The sequence below is a fragment of the Caretta caretta genome, chromosome 4 (assembly GCF_965140235.1).
Source record: "Caretta caretta isolate rCarCar2 chromosome 4, rCarCar1.hap1, whole genome shotgun sequence".
Taxonomy (NCBI): domain Eukaryota; kingdom Metazoa; phylum Chordata; order Testudines; family Cheloniidae; genus Caretta; species Caretta caretta.
The window spans coordinates 19,380,147-19,397,428 of record NC_134209.1 but is presented as its reverse complement, the minus strand read 5'-3'; the positions used below and the strand labels follow the sequence as shown (position 1 = coordinate 19,397,428).

The 17,282-nt window shown below is 43.3% G+C and overlaps 1 protein-coding gene across 4 annotated transcripts in view; it reads left to right on the top strand.

The window, feature by feature from the left end:
• Positions 1–317: 317 nt before the first annotated feature.
• UBA6 (ubiquitin like modifier activating enzyme 6) overlaps positions 318–17,282 on the top strand; it is a 52,270-nt gene continuing 35,305 nt past the window's right edge. Inside the window, exons 1-10 of one of the 4 annotated variants that reach the window (XM_048846897.2) lie at positions 318–453; positions 1,887–2,001; positions 5,694–5,756; positions 8,818–8,912; positions 10,048–10,076; positions 11,375–11,469; positions 12,095–12,206; positions 13,208–13,288; positions 14,624–14,746; positions 16,534–16,657. In XM_048846897.2, coding sequence (XP_048702854.2) covers positions 5,716–5,756; positions 8,818–8,912; positions 10,048–10,076; positions 11,375–11,469; positions 12,095–12,206; positions 13,208–13,288; positions 14,624–14,746; positions 16,534–16,657 — 700 coding nt within the window. In that variant the 5' untranslated portion in view covers positions 318–453; positions 1,887–2,001; positions 5,694–5,715. Of the gene's footprint in view, positions 526–1,547; positions 1,783–1,886; positions 2,002–5,693; positions 5,757–8,817; positions 8,913–10,047; positions 10,077–11,374; positions 11,470–12,094; positions 12,207–13,207; positions 13,289–14,623; positions 14,747–16,533; positions 16,658–17,282 lie in introns of those variants that run through there. The other 3 variants (XM_048846898.2, XM_048846899.2, XM_048846900.2) reach the window with 3 other exon arrangements.

Sequence of the window (17,282 nt, the reverse complement as noted above, 5' to 3'; positions counted from 1 at the left end):
TCTGTACTGGGCGGGGGGCAGGGCCCGGGGCTCTGTACTGGGCGGGGTGAAGGGGCTGGAGCGCTGTACTGGGCGGGGGGCAGGGCCCGGGGCTCTGTACCGGGCAGGGGCTGGAGCGCTGTACTGGGCGGGGGGCAGGGCCCCCAGGGCTCTGGGCTGGGACTGGCTGCGGGGTGCAGGGGCTGCAGCTCTGTAGTGGGCCGGGGGCAGGGCCCGGGGCACTGCACAGAGCTGGCAGGGGCCGCGCAGCGCGGGGACGGATCCGGGGGCCGGGCCGGGCCGGGCCGGGGCGGCGGGGATTGGCGGCGGCGGGAGCCCGGCCCCTTTCTGTCGCGCAGGCGGGGAAGCGCTGGCTCAGGCACCGGCCCGGCTGCAGCTGCTGCTTCACCCCCCGGGCCGTTGGCGGCGCCCAGGCCTCGCAGCGGGAAGCTGGCAGCCGAACCCCGCCACGCGGTGAGCCCCGGGCCGGGCAGCGGGCCCCGTTGGCGGGCAGCTGCGGGCAGTGGGCCCGGCCGCGCCGGCGGGGTGAGGCGAGGCCCGGGCCGGTCGCATCCGTATCCTCTCCCCGCCGCGCTGCGGGCCTAGAGGAGGGCATGGGGGGGGCGGGGTATAGGTAGGTGGGTGGGGGTTGTGGGGGGAGGTTGGTGGAGTATGTGGGGCTTGTGGGGGGAGGTTGGTGGGGTATAGGGGAGTGGGGGTTGTGGGGGGAGGTTGGTGGGTATAGGGGGGTGGGGGGAGGTTGTGGGGGGAGGTAGGTGGAGTATGTGGGGCTTGTGGGGGGAGGTTGGTGGGGTATAGGGGAGTGGGGGTGGGAGGGGGTTGTGGGGGGAGGTTGGTGGGTATAGGGGGGTGGGGGAGGTTGTGGGGGGAGGTAGGTGGAGTATGTGGGGCTTGTGGGGGGAGGTTGGTGGGTATAGGGGGTGGGGGGAGGTTGTGGGGGGAGGTAGGTGGAGTATGTGGGGCTTGTGGGGGGAGGTTGGTGGGGTATAGGGGAGTGGGGGTGGGAGGGGGTTGTGGGGGGAGGTTGGTGGGGTGTGGGGGGTTGTGGGGGGAGGTTGGTGGGGTATAGGGGAGTGGGGGTGGGAGGGGGTTGTGGGGGGAGGTTGGTGGGTATAGGGGGGTGGGGGAGGTTGTGGGGGGAGGTAGGTGGAGTATGTGGGGCTTGTGGGGGGAGGTTGGTGGGTATAGGGGGGTGGGGGGAGGTTGTGGGGGGAGGTAGGTGGAGTATGTGGGGCTTGTGGGGGGAGGTTGGTGGGGTATAGGGGAGTGGGGGTGGGAGGGGGTTGTGGGGGGAGGTTGGTGGCGTATGGGAGGGGTTGTGGGGGGAGGTTGTGGGGGGAAGGGGGTGGGACATGCTTGACACCGTCCCCCATGGTGATTCAGGAGTGGCGTGTGGGTGCGGGATGGAGGTTCTGGAGGGTGTAAGAAGGGGTGTGTCTGGCGGAGGGACTCATGGCTGGAGTGTGTGAGGGGTTTTGGGGGGGTGAGTGTTGGGGTTGGTGTGTGGGGTGGATTCTGGCGGGTGGAGACGGGTGGAGATATGAGCGGAGAGGTATAAGAATGAATGGGTGGTAGTGGATGGACGGGGTTATAGGAATATGAGTATTGGGGATATAGAGAGGGATATGGTTGTATGAGGCACTTATTTAGGTCTCATTTTTTCCATATTGGATGTGTAGGATCCTTTATTTTCCATATAAAATATCACAACAGTTGTAGCCCTTTTTCCCTTTTCATTTCCCATATTTCCCTCCCTTTTCCCCTGTTTTACTGTCCTTACAGGTGTGTGCATTACCTTTACAGTCATTGGTCATCTCTGAGATTTTTCATATTCATACAAACCACTTTCCCCTTCATCCATCCTCTCCTTCAATTTCTTGCTGCAGGGAAGCCCTTCTGAACTCTTACCAGCAACCAGAAGTGGCTGAAACAGATCCTGCTGACCTCCCACTATATCTGAACTAACCAAATACCAGAATATTTGTGTGCTCTTCCTTTTGAGTAAGTGCCACAGTTTCATACCACAAATCTTACATATCATTTTCCCTACCAAATGATTAGGATTTCAATCTAATTTGTAGCACATATGTTCATATAGCAAGTGACAGCATAATTGTCTTTGCCTTGAAGTAAAATGGATACTTGCAGAAGTCTTTTAAACATTAGGCAAATAGTGCTGTTGGAGTGTGAGATTGTGAGCTTAATGGGGCACACATTTCAGTTGTGTAGGACAGCAAAAATCCTGTAACTGGAGCTGACTGGCACCCTTGGTGGTCTCAACAAAATGATCAGATTATTAGACATAGAGACTGAATTACCATCCTGCCCTGGATGTGATCTAGAATGGGATAAGGCAAACAGGATGTGTCTTGGCTGTAGTTTTTGTGAAGTGGTGTCATTGTTGGTGCATAGCACTGATGCTAGCAATGGTGGGGGCACTAGTGCAGACTAGCTGCAGGTGTTTTTATCAGTCAGGCCAGCCATACCTCTAGTATGTCTAGTCTAGATGATATGGTGATGGTAAACCTAGAAGTCAGTATGTGTTGTTGCTTCTACTGTTAGTGTTGGTGGAGCTCTCTTGTGCTGTAATGACTAAGGGAGATATTCACAGTGTAGAAAAAGCCTATTGGTGCAGAGTGAGGGGGAAACATACCAGAGGCAGAGCATTTGTGAGAAGTGCCATCTGCATTTATAGTTCTGTATAAATAATAAATGCTTTATGGATTAGATGACCCTAGTGTCTAGAGCTGATCACTTTAGATAAGCTATTACCAGCAGGACAGTGGGGTGGGAGGAGGTATTGTTTCATGGTCTCTGTGTGTATATAATGTCTTCTGCAGTTTCCACAGTATGCATCCGATGAAGTGAGCTGTAGCTCACGAAAGCTCATGCTCAAATAAATTGGTTAGTCTCTAAGGTGCCACAGGTACTCCTTTTCTTTTTGCGAATACAGACTAACACGGCTGTTACTCTAAAAGCAGCATTTTCTTTCTTTGCCTATCTGTCAATTTTGATTATTATAGATGGAAATATTTTTTGGCCGGTTTGTGTGTGTATATGGTTAAATCGATGTTCACCACCATTTACTGATAAAAATTGAATTCTTCCAAGCCTGGATATGTAAGAAGGTTCTCATGTCTAATTCAACCTTACTGTTCACACAAGACTGGGAATTTACAGGTGGTAGTACATTCTCAGCTGCATGGTGAGTGACAGGGAGGTGAGTCAGCCACCAGCAGCAGCACACCACTACAGTACAGGCAGCTGGGCTTTCTGTAAAGGAGGAGAATATGGATATATGTGACATCTTGTCCTTAAAAGCTGATACCTGCTGGCTCATGTATAAAGTTGCATGACATGGTCCTGTATGCATAAACTGTAGAAACACTTTAATTGGTAAAGTGTCGTAGTTCATTTTCCACTATAAACATATTTTTTACCTCTGCATTACACCTGCAATTTTTTTACTTTCAGTAAAAATTCATTCTGCCTGAAATGTGACATGAGTTGTAGCTGGCTATGGGAGACATTTTTTGGAAAGTTTGAATTGATCAGGCTATTGTTTTCTGGGATACTAGACTTTATTTTGCTGGTGTGAGGGAAGAAATGTTTTTTCATTTGAAAAGTCTTAACAATTTTTTTAAAAACAAATATCAAAAACGGCTTGGCCTAGAAAGTTCTTCTTTGCTCTATTCTTCAATGATATCTAGATTACAGTATCAGAGGTGAGGTAGACATCTTAAATGTTATTGACCACTGAACTAAAAGGCCAGATAAAATAGCATTAAAGTATGTTAGAAAAATAAAAACCATGAATCAAGAAATGTCTGGATGTTGCAAACAAATGTGGTGATGGGGAAAATAAAAATTCTGTTTACCTTTAAAGTATGGTGTGATGCTCATGTATTCTCAGCTGTTTGCTTGGGGGTTTGGAGCAGTTGCTTTGTTTTTTGAGCAATCTCTTTCTTTTTTAACAGGAGATATAAGACAGAGTATATGGTTTTGTTTATTTTACTTTTGTTAGATGTCATGTTAGGGTGCATTTCATGAATCGAATAAATAAAAAATTAACCTTTGAACCTAACAACCGTGACAGACATTTCTTTAAAATGAAGCTATTTCTGCAGCATTTGAATTCTCATCAGGAGAACTGTTCAGACCTTCTGGGTCTCTACCTTCAATCTGTTGATAGAAAGAGCTTGTAGCCTTTCTGTTGGACCTCTTATCACGATATTCACATCTTGCACTCTTAAGTGTAGTGCACTTTAAACACTCTCAGAGCTTAGGAAATTGGAATTGAATGTGTCATCTAATGACAACTATAGGAATTGCCATTTTGGATCACACCAGTGGTCTATCTAGTTAAGTACCATGTCTCTTATAGCAGTGGTTCTCAAAGCCGGTCCGCCGCTTGTTCAGGGAAAGCCCCTGGTGGGCCAGACCAGTTTGTTTACCTGCTGTGTCTGCAGGTTCGGCCGATCTCGGCTCCCACTGGCCACGGTTCGCCGCTCCAGGCCAATGGGGACCGCAGGAAGCGGCGCAGGCCAAGGGATGTGCTGGCTGCCGTTCCCGCAGCCCACATTGGCCTGGAGCGGCAAACCGCGGCCAGTGGGAGCCACGATCGGACGAACCTGCGGACTCAGCAGGTAAACAAACCGGTCTGGCCCGCCAGGGGCTTTCCCTGAACAAGCGGCAGACCGGCTTTGAGAACCACGGTCTTATAGGAACCACTACCAGATCTTTCATAGGAACATGCCTTGATTCCCAAACTGGACAATTATGGAATAACCTGCTCAGAGGGGAAGTTTCTTCTTAAATTCATCTCTTAGTGTTGAACTTATGCTCTGAATCCAGTGTATTTTTGTTCTATCTAATGTAACTACATGTTTATATTCATAAAAATGTCTAATCCTTTTTGAATCCTGCCAAGTTCTAGGCCTTTACCTTGTGGTTAAATGTGATTTTTTTAAAAAAAGCCCTGTCATAAACTTGAATTTAGGTAAAGGCATTCAATTTTCAGTATTTCCTATTCCATTCTTTACACATCCTAATATTTTGGGTTTTTTTAACTTCTGCTATGTATTGGCTTTCATGAAGTGGTACCAGTATCTTTTTCCCAGCCATGTAAATGAATGGTTCAAATAATTCTTTCCAGTTATTATTTCTTCAAATCCTTTGAACCTATTTGAATAACAAAAATAAAAATGTACAGCTGTTAATATATAGTGAAATTTTACATGCTCAAAGCCAGGAAATTCAAAATTTTGTGTCTCATCTGGCATAACTTGGACATGTTGCACTAAGTAAGTTCACATTTAATTCTGCATTATGAAGATGTCAGTTTCAGCTCCATAGTTAGGGTTGAGTTTTGCACTTACATCAGGGATTTCGTCTCTTTATTGTAACAGGACAGACTTAAAATGGCATTGAGATCCTTAACTTTTGGTTTCTTGAATCTTGTGTGTTTCAACTTTTGGGTATATAACACTGCATCAGTTCATAGATATATTTTTTTTAAAAGCTGGAAGGAACCATTATTATCTTGTTTGACCTTCAAATCAGTGTTGTTTTTTGTATTTCATCTATGCCTAATTTGTTTCTGATGAGACTAAGAAAACAATAGTAGGTATTTATAAAGTTGTTTCCTTTGTTAGCGTGCTCTATTCATTTTGTCATCTTTTTTTCCCCTCTAGCACAAACAAATTATATCACATCATGGCAACAGACTCTATGGAGATCGATGATGCTTTATACAGGTAAGGATGCTTTATACAGGTAAGAATGCCATACCCGATATATCGCTGTAAGATGTATCTTTGATATTACTGCAAGTAGATACACTTTGCTGCAGCATTAATACCGGATTTGAAATGTATTTGCTGCCTATTAGCCAGAGTGAAAATACCTGTGCTGCTGTGTCCCCTGCAGTTTAAAGGAATAAAACATTTAAAAGTACAGTACACACAAGTAACATTGTGATTCTACTTTCTATTTAATACAGTCTTTCAAAACGTGTGACTTGCTGTTGGCAGACTATTTTTTGTATACTTAATTAATTTTACTGGTACTTGCCATATAAAATATTTGTCCAGCTAAAGAACTGGTCAGCTACTGCAGAGTAAGTGCCAAATTATCTGAACAATACTAGTGAAAATTATTTAATACTATTTGTCAAATTACTGTATGGTCAGCCATACATAATTACACCCCTTATGTTTTGTATATTTTCTCTTCCTTCCTGATGTCAATCCACATTCACTGTTTTTCTTTCCTAAAATAGACTATAGTGTATCTTTTCTTCTATTGTTTTCTATTTATTTCCTCTTCTCCTTCTCTCTCCCTCCACCCCTTATCTTTCTTCTGGCCTTTTCCACACTGTATTCTGTGTTTTTCAAAACATAATTTCTGTCTCTCTTTATTTCTTCCCCCTCCAAACCTGTCTGTACTACACTTCTCTTTTCTAACTTACCCACTCAGTCACTGTGCTGAACCCTGCTTGGGGACTGCTGACTAGTTCAGGGTCTGATAAACTTGAAACTCCCTGCCCAGGCTGGCTTCTTCAGCTCATAGAGTTTTTTCATCATTCTTCCAGTAAAAATGTGGTCCCTTGGAACAGGCTGGGAATTCAGTGCACCATAAATCCTTGTGATCCTCTCATAAAAAGCTTCATAAGACATCTTAACAGGATGGTGTGCTGATGGGCTCATTGAATTTTGCTGTCCCCAAAAACCTCAGCTGTGCCCCTTCTTTCTTCCTTGGAAATGAGACTTCTATAACTCTACTACAGAGAGAGACAAAGCAAGATATTTGAATATGATATGTTAGAAGAGTGGGTTCAGCTCCACATATACTGTAGAAATTAAAATCCTTCTTCTTCATGTTTGAAAATCATGACAAATGTGTTTTAACTAAACAGTTGGTAGATTTTAGTATCTTATTGTTATACATTTTATTATTGTCTTTCACAATATTTGATGGAAGTTCTAAAAGTCAAACTTTGTCCTCAAATGGCAGAATTGGATCCTCAGACTTCCATTTGCAATTTGTAACCCCTAAATGACTCCTACAGTATGACCATAACAGGACCTGTCTATATTGGAACACAGTAACCCTGAAGATGGTGAAATAGGGAGAGAAGTTTCTTTTTTGGAAAGATGCGAGTTCTCAGTTAATAATGTTCCATGCACCAGACTTGATACTCTAAACATACTGAATTCCCTTACATTTTAGTGGCATGGTATTTTCACACATTGTATACACTTACATGTTTGCCTTTCTTGTGATCTCCTGCTGATCCCCTCTGCCCCAGGACTTCTTCCTCCTGTTCACCCTGCCAAAAAAAATGTACGCGACAAATCTTTGGGTAGACTAATTTCTATAGTACTGATATTCTTAGAAGCATATCAGACAAACCTAATTTCTCTCTCTCTCGCTTAATTATTTACAAAATAAGTCATTGCTCTTGATACAGTAAATGAAATTCAAAATGATTTAAATAATTTGATATACTGAGTTGAAACCAGATGGTTGGAAACTTTAGAGAGCTGAAGATCTTTAACAGTTCAGCAGTTGGATGTACATGAGCTGCTTTGAACTCTGATTTGGTGAAGAAAATTCCCAGTTCTGAGCATGCTTGTGCCTGCAAGAGATGTAGTTCCAAGTATACCCTGATGTATCCTGAAGAGATAAGTCTTGAACTACATTACAATGAATACAGGCCCCACAATGCTAGATTTTAGGGTAGAACCGCACTAATTTTTCTTTGTATCTCACAGATTTCCATATCAGTTATGCTGAGTTTGCAACTAAAAAATGTTTTCTAACTTGCCTTGGGGCCTCTGATCTTGCCTTGGCCTCTGAATCTCAGGAGAGCTTTTTTTTGTTAAGGAAAAGTTAGCACATGTGACTCCATTTTGGTTTGGGGCCCATCATTGTCTAAAAGTAAACACATCATGCACCAGGAGGAGTGTTCCTTAGATACTGCATCCCTGTGAAAATCCTCCTCCTTGTCTCCAGCCTGCCTTGACTCCCAGTATCTGTTTTTTGTCAGTCTCTAACTCCCTATCTCCTGGCCTTTGATGTGAGGCCTCCCATCCTGATAATAAAAGTTACTGATGCATGGCTTTAGGACCATGCTGTGTAATTAACATACTGGTTTAGCACGAGGAATGCACCAAGCAGCGATAGGTGGTAGATAAGAAAAGGGTTTGTTTATTGGCTACGGTTTCCGATGCATGAGGGCAACATGCTTTGCTAAAAAGTATATAACCTTTGTATAATCTGTATTCGGGGTCCCCTCCTGGCTAGCGGGGGGGGCATCATGCTCGAGTGTAATAAACTTGGTGTTTTTTGGGAACTCTGCAGTTGTGGACTTTGTTTATGTGCCTCAGCTTAGATTCGAACTGTGCGTGTCCTATCAGGTATAATTCGCAGCAGTTGTGTGCGTGTCCTATCAGGTATAATTCGTAACATTTTCAATTCATGCATCATAACTAATACTTTGACTTGCAGAATCTCTGTGTCCTTAAATTGCTCTGCAATCCCACTGTTTTTAGATTGTCCTTAGTTACATCTGTGCAAATCTTCGAATGGCTGATGGGGTTCTATATGTTTTACTAATGGCGTAATTTGGTCTGCAGAGCTTTTATTGTTGGTGACAGTCTGAGAGATGGAAAGAAGCTGGCTTGGCTATCAGAACCCAGGCTGAATTTGCAGGGCTGGCAATTTGCAAGTGAAAATACCTGCAAATTCTTGAAATAGCGTGTACTTATTTTGGAGGGAGTTCTATTTCTGTGTTTTTTTGTTTCTTGCTTGTAGTCGGCAGAGGTATGTTCTTGGAGACACAGCAATGCAGAAGATGGCCCAATCCAATGTATTCCTGAGTGGTCTGGGTGGACTTGGTGTGGAGATTGGTAAGTTTACTAAGTAGCACTGATATATAAATTTATTAAAGGTATATTTAAGAAAAAATAATTTAGTGTACATTGAGTGAATACATGTACAACATATGTACATAGAGCAGAACCACAATATGTAATATAGACATATTTTTATAGCTAGACGTTGTAAAGCATTTTGAAATACATTTGTATGGCTATTTATGCTGTTAAATTGATGCAGAAATTATTGGGTGAAATTCTTTGGCCTGTGTTATGCAGAAGGTCAGACTAGATCATAATGGTCCCTTCTGGCCTTAATCTGTGAATTTATACAATTAAATAATCTGAAACTACAGGCCGGATTTTCACTCGATGAGTGGGGGAAAGTTGTTAGAATTTAGCCCTAGCTGGTCATCTGAGAATGATGACCAGAGCTGGTCATCTGGCATAGGGGACCTCTGACCTGGGACTTCTGCTTTGGATGGGAAGGGACATGTCAGCAGAGTGCTCCTGTGCCCTGTCAATTTTTATCCGGCATACGGTCCCTTCTGCGGACTTTATTGGGACTTTTATCTGACACCACAGTTGTGTGCATAGTCTTTTTAAATGGTAATGATAGCCCTTTCTTCGATTAGAGTTCCTGTAATGGTGCTTGTTGGATATAGGGTTGCCAGAAAATGAATGCAGTTCACAGGTGAGGGATAAAAAGCTCCTTCTGCTTTCTCTGAGATTTCCACTAAGGAGCTGAACTGGCTTTAAAAAAAAGTTATTCAGAAAGATATGTGACTGCTGCCAGCTGTTAAATTTTTATGTAAATAGAAGGTATGAGCCATTTCACTACTGGCAGGTAACTTTTCAATCACTTAGAGCAGGGTTTTCAAACTTCAGTGCACTGCTACCCCCTTCTGATAACAAAATTACTACATGACCCTGGGGGTGAGGCATGGAGAGAAAGGGGGCCCAAGCCCGAGCCCCACTTCCCCGGCCAGAGCCTGAGCCCTGCCACCCCGGGTGCAGGGAGAGCTCAGGCTTCAGCTTCAGCCCTCCATCCCAGCAAGTCTAATACTGGCTCTGGCGACCCCATTAAAATGGGGTCATGACCGCTGACTAAGAGCTTTACGTTCAATCCTGTAAATGATGTTCGTTTTTTTTTTTTTTTCACTTTCAGCTAAGAATATAGTTCTAGCTGGAATAAAGGTATGTAAATTTTTTTTGTTGTAAAAGGAATTGGTATAAATTTCCTTTTAGTTAAGTAACATTTTCATTTTTGCAGTGACTGGGAATGTTCTTGTTCAGGGATCAAATGATTGAGGAATCTATAGTTTTATCACAAAGTGCTGATAAGACAGGCTATACTTGTTCCAGAAGAACATTCTGATTCTCTCGTTAGTCTTCTTCTCATAGAAGGACCCTTTTGAAAAAGAACTCTGAAATACATACTCCTGGGGGAATTCTGCACCAAAAAATTAAAAATTCTGCGCACAATATTTTAAAATTCTGCAAATTTTATTTGTCAAAATAACATTACATAATCACGCCAGTTTCAATTATGTTGGTAATTTATTTCAAAATACCTGTCAGTAAGTGTGTTTGTAACAATACAGACACACACAAAAATTCCCCCAGGAGTACAGAGTTAAAGAATCTCTTTGACAACCCAGTTCCTGTTTCTCTGCCCCCTTCGCCCCCCAGATCCCAGCCAGGGGCTGGACACTCACAACCCCTCCCCCTTCCCAGAGCCCAAGTGCAGGGCCCTCCCCAGCCCAGATACCCCCACCACCTCCTCTGCCAAAGCCCAGGTGCGGGGCCTCCGCTTTCCCAGACACCTGTCTCCTTCTCTTCTTTCCCCCCTGCCCTGCGAGCTCAAGGATCCAGAGGGAGAAACAGTCTGATGCTCAGTCCCCGGCTTGCACAGAGTTTCCTGTGCTCCGCCCTCTCCTCTCAGGGCATGCTGGGGACTGCAGCTGCCAGGAACTCTCTAGCTCCCTTTCTCTCCCCCCCGGAAGGGTCTTCTATGTGCAAGCTGGGTTCTGCTGAGTCCATTGACTCCTAGTGGTGGCTAGCAGCACTGCAGCCCATTTCTGGGTCAGAGAGGGAATCTTCCATTTTTGGTGAAAAAATATTGCAGTGACAGCTTTTAGTATTTTTTACCAGTTACAGTTAGTGGCTATGAATAATCAAGTTTCATACCTTAAACAAGCATTGTTGTTGTTATGTTATATACTGAGCAAAATGTTGAAATGCAGACATATTCTCTGATTGAATTATTTATTCAATAGCAGTAAGAAAAGGTGTGGAGTCTGATGTTTTTAATTAAAGCCGTACATCTAGCACTTCTATCTAGCTCGCTTAGTGTAACTGCAGTATAAGTTCTTCAGAATCTCAGTATTGAGCATGATACCTAGGCTGAAGTGTACCGTGACTATGTGAATTTCTTTCAATTCATGTTCCATGATTTGTTGGTTTTAACACTCTCGTCCTGAATGTCTTTAAAGGCTCTTACAGTTCATGATACCAAGCAGTGCAAGACATGGGATTTGGGAACCAACTTCTTCATCTGTGAAGATGATGTTATAAATCTAAGGAACAGGTCAGTACAGTTACTTAGATGTATTTGAGCAATCTACTGTCTGTCACTTTCGTGTAACAAGCATGTTAGTTTTTCCATTGGCTATGATGTATATTTTATGTAGTATATTTAGTGTGCATTACATCTTGTTCTATTGGAGTCATTGCCTTTGAGCACAGTGCCCAGGTATAAAGGGAGAGCATTCTAAAGTGGGATTGAGTCCTGTTTGCTCTGCACATCTGACTTCCCATAGCTAGCAGCGTGTAAGCAGTGATTGTTTCCTTCTAGATAATGAAAGAGCAGAAATGCATTTCTTTTCCATCTTTTCAATGTTGGCTGAAGAAAGCCAATAAACACCTTATTTGTAGTCTTCCACTCTTCCAAAGCAAATATTAAAAAGTGTTAGCGGTCAGACTCTAAATCTTGTTATCTGGTTGATGGAGCCAGAGATATGAGAGCACATATGGTAGATTATAAAGGTGAGGAAGCATGAATAGTCAGTTTCAGTAAGTGTTTATCCTAAAAGAAAACTCTCAAGAAATAAGCGTTCTGGGAATTGATTGGAGGATGCTATTGAACTTGTGGAATGAGCCATGTTAACAATACAGTTTATAAATGGATGCAAACCAGAAGGCTATTGTTTCAGAGCTGAGGCTACACTTCCTCACATCGCAGAGCTCAACCCATACGTCCATGTCTTATCATCCACTGCACCACTCGATGAAACCACAGACATCTCCTTTCTAAAAAAGTATCAGGTATGTAGTATTTATTTAAAGTAGCTGTGCAACATTCTGCCTGACCAGAGTGAGTCGCTTCTCCTTTTATCTGAAGTTAAACAAAACTCCCCAAACTAGGTTTTTTCATCATGTTCTAAAGAAGATGAATAGGTATTGTGCCTGGGCTGGTAAAAATTTTAACAATAATTTTGCAAGACTGAGCGAACGTGTTCCTGACATTGAAATTAAAGCTGTCAGTAAATAGCTAAATGTTTTCAGATTGTTTCACAATTTAAATTCAAAGACAGAGAATGGCAAAGATGAAGTTTCTACTGTAAAGCTGACCTGGCTGTATTGTACAACTTGTATTATATTGTATACACTTTATAACAAGCTGTGATATTATTGAGCTTTCACGTTTAACCTGAAAAACACAGGAATGGAACATGCTACATATATGCAATATGATCAAATTAATTATTTAGTGGCAACAAAGTCCTAAATTTTTAAAAGCGTGTTTGCATGTTGGTGTGAGTTTGCAGCTTGGAGCTGTACACGCTTCAAGTGTTGGTGCAAGTCATTTGCATTAGAACATACGAGACCATGCATATTTTCTTAACTTTATTTATTTATTAAGCCAATATTGTTTCTGTTTCCTAACTTTATGGCTTTGACCTTAAATATGGTATTCACATGGTTTACGTGAATTTAATGTCTTTTTTCCTTTAAAACGGATATTTCTTGTGACTAATACAAGCATTTAAATCGTCTGAGTTAGGCTTTGAACCTCACTACTCACGGGAGGGGTTATTTGACTGTGGAGGAGGAGTGAATTCTCATCTTTGTGGTCACTGTTTGTCTGGAGACACTTCTGTAAGACTGTGTTCATAGAACAGAAGCACATCTGTTCAAATTGTGATGGTTAAATCTGCACAATAGAGGCTTTCTTATACCCGCACTCTAAAAGGAAAGATGCATCTCTTTTTCTTACTGGCTTTCAGCAATGATAGACATTATTTCTTGTACCTTTTTGTCAACAGTGCGTCATATTGACTGAAACGAGGCTATCGCTGCAGAAGAAGATTAATGATTTTTGCCATGCTCAACACCCCCCTATTAAGGTAATGCTAAACAGTGGTGGGCTTATTGGTCCAGATCATCCTGTGTTGATCCATGTGTGGAGGATTCTTCCTTCATCCTCCTCTTTACACAGAAGTGTGAAGGGGGGAATGCTGCCTTCACAGCACGTTGACTTCCACAATCCCCTTTTGCTGTCATGCTATGGACGCCCCGGAGATGTTACTTTTAATGGTACCATTCCTTGTCCTGCTCCTGGATTTTTGGATAGATGTCCAAGTGGGAGGTAGAAGAACTTGTAGCTGTATTATCTCTTTCTGGGTATGTCATGGTGTGAGGGGGAGTCAGGGCCCTGCACCCCCCGGCTTCCTGCGATTCACCGTGACTTTCAGCCAGCCAGTAGAATAGAAGGATTGGCTATGGCTACCCTGGCACTTTACAGCGCTGCAACTTTCTCGCTCAGGGGTGTGAAAAAACACCCCCACCCCACCCCGAGCGCGGCAAGTTACAGCGCCCTAAAGTGCCAGTGTCAAGAGTGCCCCAGCGCTGGGAGCACCCTAAGCTGCTCCCCTCGTGGAGGTGGAGTACCAGGAGCGCTGGGAGAGCTCTCTCCCAGCGCTGCCACGGGGGCGCTTTGAAGTTATGAGTGTAGCCGTGCCCTTACTTAGGGAGGGTAGGAACACAGTTCAAACCAGAGCTCGCAGGCATAAACAAGATCCCTTAGTCAGGCCTTTCTGGGGGGCAGGGAGATTAGACCCCAGCCTTGGGGCTCCCTCCTCTTCTCCAGCCAACTCCCCAGAACTGGAAACCCGTCTAGCTGTCTCATCCAGCCTCCCCCCAGCTCCTCCTCCAGCCTTTGTTCAGTTTCCCCAGGCAGAAGGTATCATCTCGCCCCAACCCCCCTCCTGGCTCAGGTTACAGGTATCTTCCCTCAAGGGAAGTCTTCCATCCCTAATGAAACTCCCCTGCAACATTCCCAGGTCAAATGCGTTCCACTCCCTGCTGCGTCACAGGGTACACTCTACAGCTTGGTGGAGAGAGTTGCTAGAAAAGGAGTACAAGTGTTTTAGAGCTTTAAAGTGAAGTGGTGAATCTGATCCAGAATGCATGTGCTAAGACCAAGTACAAGTTATGGAAAACGTCCTTTTCATTAGTTTTGCTGTGTGCTGATGCCATCTCTGGTTCCAGTTGTATATGCTCATTTTGAAAGATTGATGGAGGGCCAAATTCTGTCTCTTGGCACAGTGTTTGTTGGATTCAATATAGTACACAGGGTGGAATTTGCACCTAAATTAACAACATTGGATAGTATCCTTAAGTGACAAGAACACTTCTGTTTTGTGCACAATTAAGAATGTTCATAGTTTTCCCTTTTATAGTTTATCAGTGCAGATGTGTATGGAATATGGTCACGTTTGTTTTGTGACTTTGGTGATGAATTTGAAGTCCTGGATACTACAGGAGAGGAACCAAAGGAAATCTTCATTTCAAACATAACACAAGTAAGAGCTAGTAATCATACTGCCGTGATTTGACTTCTTTTTTTATGACCTAGACTTAACTTGATGTCGTTTGTCTGTAACATGGTAACTTTTGGATGCTGCATCTGATCAGTTCCAGAATTTCAAGGAATGGTTTAGGCATCGGTAGGAATCCTAATTTGGTGAAAACTGGAAGGGAGAAGTAAGGGGCACATGGAGCCCCTGGCTGTGGTTGGCAGACTGAGCAGTTTCTGTAATTGTGTATAGATCACAGAACTGGTTGATGGCGGCCGCTAACAGCTTCCAGTATAATGATATCTCCCATCTCAGCTTTGCTCATCATTCCAATATAGTTTAAAATGCATGACTTTTCTCCCAAACAGAAAGAAAAGAAATAAAAGGGGTGGGGGTAAGAAATGGGAGGGGGAATGGCGGATCCTAGTATGGGGGTGGGAGGAAGGGGGTGCACAGAGCCCTTGGCATAGAGAAGAGGGTGGGCAGGGGTTGCAGGCAAACCCTGAAGTAGAGGGACATGGGAGGGTAGCATGCAGGGAGCTTATTTGGGTGGGGTGGGGGGTACAGGGATGTAAGGAGCGCCTGATGTGTGCAAAGGGCTCAGCCTACAGAATCTATGACCCCCGGTTGTTTGTTAGGTGTCTGTATTGTGGTATCACCTAGAATCCAGAGGGGCCTTATTGTGCTCCTAGGCGCTGTACAAACATACAATAGAAGACAGTCTCAGCCTAAGAAAACTTTCGCTCTCAATTGCCCAGGCAGACAAAGGGAAAGGAATATAACATATAAGCAGGATGATTGTTGTCAGTGTCATGTTAATGCCACAATTGTTTTCCTTTTGTTTTGTTTGTTTGTTACTTCTCAAACTCCAGTTACAGACTTGATCTGGCTGGAGTTCTGTTTTCCAAGTTTTGTTTTTACAACAAGCTTAAAGTACAGTGAACAATGATGTTAGTTATATAGTGCAACAGAGGTTCATATTGGTGTAATAGATATGTTAATACTAGTCCCTATCTTGCAGATGCACCCCTCTAAATAACATAAGGTTTCCTGGGGATATGTACAGGAGGAGGAATACAATGAACTTGGCCAAGGGAAAACTACATACATTTAAATAAAAACATTCTGTTTGACCTGGCCAGTGGTCTCTGTCATCTAGTGAGGGTGGAATAGATCCATAATTCTCCTTATATTGTCTGTCAGATTAATGCCTTCTTGGACAGGAATTGTTACTTACAAAGTAGAACAGGTAATTTATCTTTACATCTGAATGTTAAAAATGGTATGGGTGAGGAAACCAACTTCTTCAAGGAATCTTTCTGGTTTCAGGAGTGCAGAACTGAAGAAATGAATTAGGAGTGTAGTATGGAGAGGGCAAAGCCCAGGGATTTTTTTAAAATGGTGTATTGGTTCCCAGGGTTTATTGAACTCAACTTTCTGAAATACTGTACTTCTCCCCAGGGATCTCAAGAATTTTTTCCAGCATCTGTTAGGGAATAGTATTTTGATGAATTCAGATACGTGGTAGTAAGATCAGTTTTGGATACAGAATTCTGGAGTAAAGACTTTTTTTAGGGAAAGGAAGGAATATGTCAGTGGTGTCTTTCACGACCTGCTTTAAGACATGGCTCGCGCTCTGTAGCCAGCCCTCTTTGCAGTTTGTCTTTAGTAACAAAGATATTAGCAGTAAGGTGGTAAAGCCCTGCTCCTACCTCTTGTACATGTTTAGTTGCTTCTGAGGTTACACTTTCAGGACCGTTTCTTACTAACTTTGCAGTCGATTCCATTTTCAGTCAAACCCTGGGATTGTCACTTGCCTTGAAAATCATCCTCACAAGCTGGAAACAGGACAGTGCTTAATCTTTCGGGAAGTTCATGGAATGGCTTGTTTAAATGGATCCATGCAACAAATAACGGGTAAGCCTTGTATCTATTGTTTTACTTGTGCAAAAGGAACTCTTTTTGTTGGTAGATATGTGCATTTTCCCTCGCTACAATGCCAGTATGCTTGCAGCAGGAAGAACGTAGATAAACTGTTGTAGATCAATACTGAATTAAAGGATCTCCTGTTTGTGGAGTTCTGCTTGGTGGTCCGTTAGATTAGAACGTGCTGAGATGGTGTGAAAGGATTTTTTTATAAAATGAGTATGAAGAGGTCAGAACCACTGGGTTTGGGACCATCTACAGTGTTTGGACACCTGATATTTTTAGCATTCAGTCATTGATAGTATCCTAGAAACATGGACTCATATCACATGTAAATCTCAGCCAGTCTCTCAAATTTAATTACACTGTAAACTTGTTAAAGTAAATTTTGAGGTAAAATTTAAATTCTGAAGGGGAAATTTACTGCACAATTGTGCCAAATTATTTCAAGTCTGTTCTGTGTTCTTTAGCATGGACCTCCAAATGATAGTACTTAATTTTTGTGGTGACATCTGGCTACGTTAATATCATATGTAGGTTTTGTAGTGCAAAATTTCTTGTGTAACATCCTAACTGAGTTGGAGGTAGGAACTGTAAAGCTATAGCACAAAGTCCA